The 5029-nt window shown below is 39.9% G+C and overlaps 1 protein-coding gene across 1 annotated transcript in view; it reads right to left on the bottom strand.

The window, feature by feature from the left end:
- The window catches only part of LOC103738192, a 127694-nt gene that overhangs the window by 115423 nt on the left and 7242 nt on the right, over positions 1-5029 (bottom strand). The window contains 4 exon segments of the mRNA XM_029565883.1: positions 2252-2925; positions 2928-3822; positions 3824-4508; positions 4511-4564. Of these exon segments, the coding sequence (XP_029421743.1) occupies positions 2252-2925; positions 2928-3822; positions 3824-4508; positions 4511-4564 (2308 nt within the window).

Below are 5029 nucleotides of genomic sequence, written 5' to 3'. Positions count from 1 at the left end.
ACACACACACACACACACACACACACACATATATATATATATATATATACTCTCACTTTAGAAGAACAATGTGTTAATTTAGAAAACAAAAAACATTGTACCAAATGTCTAGTTTTTTTTTTTTTTTCTTTTTGGTCTTTTTGAGACAGGATCTCCCTGTGGCCCCAGCTGTTCTGGAACTCACTATGTAGACCAGGCTGGCCTTGAACTCACAGAGATCTGCCTGCCTCTGCCTTCTGAGTGCTGGGATTAAAGGCATGTGCCACCATACCTGGAATGTCTAGTTTTAATGTAGGTGTCTCTTTAAAATCTGTTTTGGAAGCTAAGGCCCAATGTAATCCTCTTAAGAAGTTGAGACTTTAGTAAGTGACTAAGTCTTGCATGTTTTGCTCTCATGAATAGGAAGGACAAGGGCTTTCAAAATGTCTGGAGGATGAGCTAGGTTATTTTACCTTTCTACCTTCTGCCATGAAAGGGCACAGTAATAAGGTGACATCTTGGTAGCAGCAAGATGGCACACCAGATACCAATGCTGCCACCTTGAGCCTCAGTGTTTCAGCCTCCAGAATTGTAATAAATATTTGTTCTTTAAAAATGACATAGTAACAAATATTTTGTTATATAGCAGTATGGCTGAATGGGGATCTCAAGAATAGATATGAAAGTGGTCCCCTTGAAAGTAGGGGAGATCCAGGAAGTGAGAAGAAAGACTGTGAAGATGCAGGTCTGGAGGAGCCATGCTGGAGGAAAGCACGGCATGTTATATTCCAGGGAGAACTGGGACATTGGGTTTGTGCACATATTGAAAGCTGTTAGAATAAGAACCCATGGGGAAGTTCCTGATTTCACCATAAATGACTTTGTTGGAAGTTATCCCGATAGCTGTCTCTTTCTACAAGAAAAAGGAATGTTTTTATTCATTCTTCTGTTCCTAGATTTTGGTGCAGAGCTTGGGTTGTCAAACTTTCTCAGATCTGTAGTCCTCTATACTGTATGCCTTGGCCTGGGCTCTTGAGATCACTCCTTTTGCAGTGGTGCAGGGATATAAAATGTCATACACATTTGTGTGTAAGTTGTGTTATATCACACATAAATGACTGTTTATGAGCATGTCTATATTATATGAAATATCACTCAATTATTATTATTGTCTGCCATTTCCTCAGCCTGGCCTAGTTCTGGTTTCCTAATTTTTTAAATGTAGATTTTTTTTTTTAGTTTATCAGCATAGATCTTATACATATGTCAGCTCATTTTAGCTGAAGAGCACAAAGCCTTATCTGGTAGAACAACTTAGTAGTTTATTTGTAAAGGTCAGACTCATAACCTTTTCTTGACATTACACTGGCTCTCTTACCTTTTGATGTGCTTCTATACCCAGCTCTTCTTTTTTATCTAGTTCAGAGGTCACACTGTTCAATCTGCACCATGCTATCCCAATGTTATAATCTAGTGATTCATGTGTATAAATCCCAGCTTCCTAACATTAAATAAAAAACAATTTGGACTCATTAGGAAACACAAATGCCTTTTATGAAGTGACCAAAATGATGTTTTGCTCCTCCAAGATTGAAACCAGATAGACATCATTATGTATTTAGGAAAGAGCTTCCACAGGAGGCCTTCTCAGAGTCTCTAGAGCTCCTGGGTTGTGTCAATAGTTTGCACAGGCCTAGGCAATGCACAAGGGGGTCTGAAGGCTGCTGGAGGTCAAAGGCCCTACGGACTGCTCAGTTAGGATCAGCCATGGGCATCTCTGGTTTTCATCCTTTGCTTTAATTACTATTCCACATGGCCTCTTGAGACACACATAGTCATGCCTGTGTAATACCATAGGCAGGTTTGAAAACATATTGTATTACAAACATATTCTTCCTATTCTTTTAAACCTGCTTACCTTGAAATTCAGAAAGAAATGATAGACTACTTATGAGTGGCAAAGGCTAACATTTCCTACAAAACTGATTTGACAATATATCAACCTTTTAAAGAAAAATCGATTAAAAAATTCACATTAAGCTGCAGCCATGAAGCTTTTGCTACGCACTATTTATGGGTAGAGCGGGTGATGATGTAAAGAGGCAAGCTGATGTATGCTTGTTCATATTCAGGTAACTCTAACATACTCCAAACATCTTGCCAGTGCAGAAAAACATTCCAAGCAATAACAAAACTACCTCATCCCAAGACTTCCCAAGGCCCAGGCATACAACAATAATGAAAGCTAAAGATGCTACATAGCCCACTGTACCTTTCAGAGCTTCTGCTTCTCAGGCAACTGCAGTATGTCCACAAGGCAATAGTAAGTTTCCTTTGGGTTGCTGTTGTTTTGATAGTAAGTTTCATTTTGTTCTCATCTTCTTCAGGGTGCGCTACTGATGCAGTTCTTTGGGACTCTGCTGACTCCTGCTGGAACCTGGTCAGTCCAAGGCTGCTCTCACTTTGATTACCAAATGGGTCTGCACCACCTGTTAGTGGCTTCTCAGTAAGAAACAGCTTTCCTGTAGCACATTCTGCACAGCTGGACTCAGCGGAGTCTGGTGGCAAGTTCATTTGAGAACAGAGTTCATCATGAGTCTCACCAGTTAGGACTTTGGAATCTCTGCAGTGTATCACTGGTATTGCCTGGCATTTATCTTCACCATTTTTCAGACTGCTAGTTGCCTCTCTAGGGTTTCTTGTTTGCATGGGACAGTTAGAATTAACTATGCCTTCTTCGCCTTTTTGAGTAGTGACAGTTTGCTCTAACTCATCCATTTCTGAGCACATGACTGCCAGCTGTGTTCGATTTGCCTGGTTCTCTGTTTGGTTCCATCCTGCAGAGCTGTGGCTAATGCCATGAAGTGGACTCCCAGAAGCTAGGCTGCTGCAGAATGCAGGCCTGAGAGTTTGACTCTGTGTGTCCTTCCTTTCCAAAAGTTGCTGTGCGTGTTTGCCAATGAGTCACTACATAAAATAGCTTCATTAATGTCCCTGTCAGCCACATCACTCTGCACTTTCTCCTGGTCTTTCGCAACCCCAGCATATTGACTAAAGCAAAATCTATACCCAGGATTCTCTCTAGGTTCTGAATATCTGTTGGCCTCTTGAGATGGACTTAGTAAAGGAGTCTTCAGAACACTTTCACTGGTAGGGAAAGATAGAGAATTTGAGTTCGCACAGCCTTCTGCACATAGAGTTTTGTTGCCTTTGCAACTGATGTTGGCTGCTTTTTCTCCTATGAGGTTCATGGTTAGAAAAGATGAGGAACAAAAGCCAGAGCCTGAGCCTTTTGGAATGGGAATGATGCTGCTCACAGTACTTAGGGGACCATTTGTTCCTTCTATGCTTGGCTGTACATATGAACCTGATGTGACATTTTTCTTGACATCAGAGTTGCTTTTTCTCCTACTCTCCACATCCTTAGACTCCTCAAAAGATCTTTTACTTAAATCTGCATTATTTTAGCTTGTGATCCTTAAAGTCTCACATGTTGTAGGAAGATGACTGTCAGCTGTGAGGAAAATTTGCTTTTGGAGGTTGTCCTGAATAATTTTGTAGACCTTCTGCTGAGAGGTGGCAGATCCCCTCTCTTCAGAATCATCTAAGGCCGAAGGTGGTGTGTTGGGTTTATTTTTCTCTCTCTTGGGAGATGAGCTTAGAGAAACTACAATGGTGTCTGGATTCTCCTTCTGTACAATATTCACGATGTGAGGAGAGTCATGCAAACCATCTGAACTCTGGTTCTTGTTTTCAAGCCTGCAGTTTTCAGGGTGTTTGGTACCAGGCTGGGCAGCAGACCCTGCAGGTTCAGTATTGATATGATTCAAGGGACAATTTCTGTTTAGTTGATTTTCCCACCTTTTCAGGAGGTGATATATTAATGAATATGTTCTGGTTTTTACTCATGTATTCAATCTTAATTTCTTTTCCTACAATGTTTACATTCAGGGAGAGGGTCTTAGTTCTAGAAATTTCTCCTTTGCATGTAGAAAGCACCTTGGGTTTGAACTCTTCTGTCAATATTTTGCTGTATTTAAGGAAGTGGTTCCTAGATGTGGAGCGTCTCCTTATTTTCTTCACAGAAACACTCTGCTGACATGTTGGGCATCTCCTTTTTGTGGGAAACTGTGTTCCTGTTTCACAGGTTTTTGTGGTTTCTACTTGCACATTGAAAGCCCCACATTTGATTTCGGTAATACATTTGCCTTTTGCTGACTTAAAAGCTTCTAGTGTGCTTGGGAAATCCTGTATTGTAATTTTTCCTGATAATGATTTTTCACAGTCATTAAACCTAGCCACAGGTAAGACTTCCTCTAGCTGGCAAGAAACAGCCCAAGGAGGGTCATCATTTCCCATCCTCCTGGGTATTTTGCTGCCAGATAGAGGTTGTTTCTCATCTTTGGCAAGAAAGGAGGAACTCTGATTTCCATTTATAGATGTAGATATGTGCGTGTCTCCGTTTTCCTTAGATTTCCCTAATGCCCCAGCCTGGTGAAACATGGCCTCTGAAGCGTCTCCCTTGATTTTTTTTCAAAATCTTTTATATCTTTTGGGCATGTTTGACCAGACAGCTGAGATGCATCTAAAAAGAAAAGGAAAAAAAAAAGTTCTACGTCCACTTAGAGAGCAGATGTTCTAAATTGTAGGATGGAATGGAATGAATATAATTTGTAAGTATTTGTGTGACAGTTTCCATGCATTTCTTTGGAAGTTCATTCCAAATAAATGATTTATTCCAGACAGCTGAGATGCATCTAAAAAGAAAAGGAAAAAAAAAAGTTCTACGTCCACTTAGAGAGCAGATGTTCTAAATTGTAGGATGGAATGGAATGAATATAATTTGTAAGTATTTGTGTGACAGTTTCCATGCATTTCTTTGGAAGTTCATTCCAAATAAATGATTTATTCTAAATTAATTGCCTTAGATTACAGAATATTATCTGGTAGTTTCTTTTTAAAAATATTTTATTTTATTTTATTTTATGTGTATTCATGTATTGCCTGCATGTAGGTAAGTGCACCCGTGTCATGCAATGCCCATGGAGGA

Source organism: Nannospalax galili, unplaced genomic scaffold, assembly GCF_000622305.1.
Source record: "Nannospalax galili isolate Female #2095 unplaced genomic scaffold, S.galili_v1.0 scaffold578, whole genome shotgun sequence".
NCBI lineage: Eukaryota > Metazoa > Chordata > Mammalia > Rodentia > Spalacidae > Nannospalax > Nannospalax galili.
Note: the sequence above shows the minus strand (reverse complement) of the source record. Positions and strands in the feature narration are given on the sequence as shown.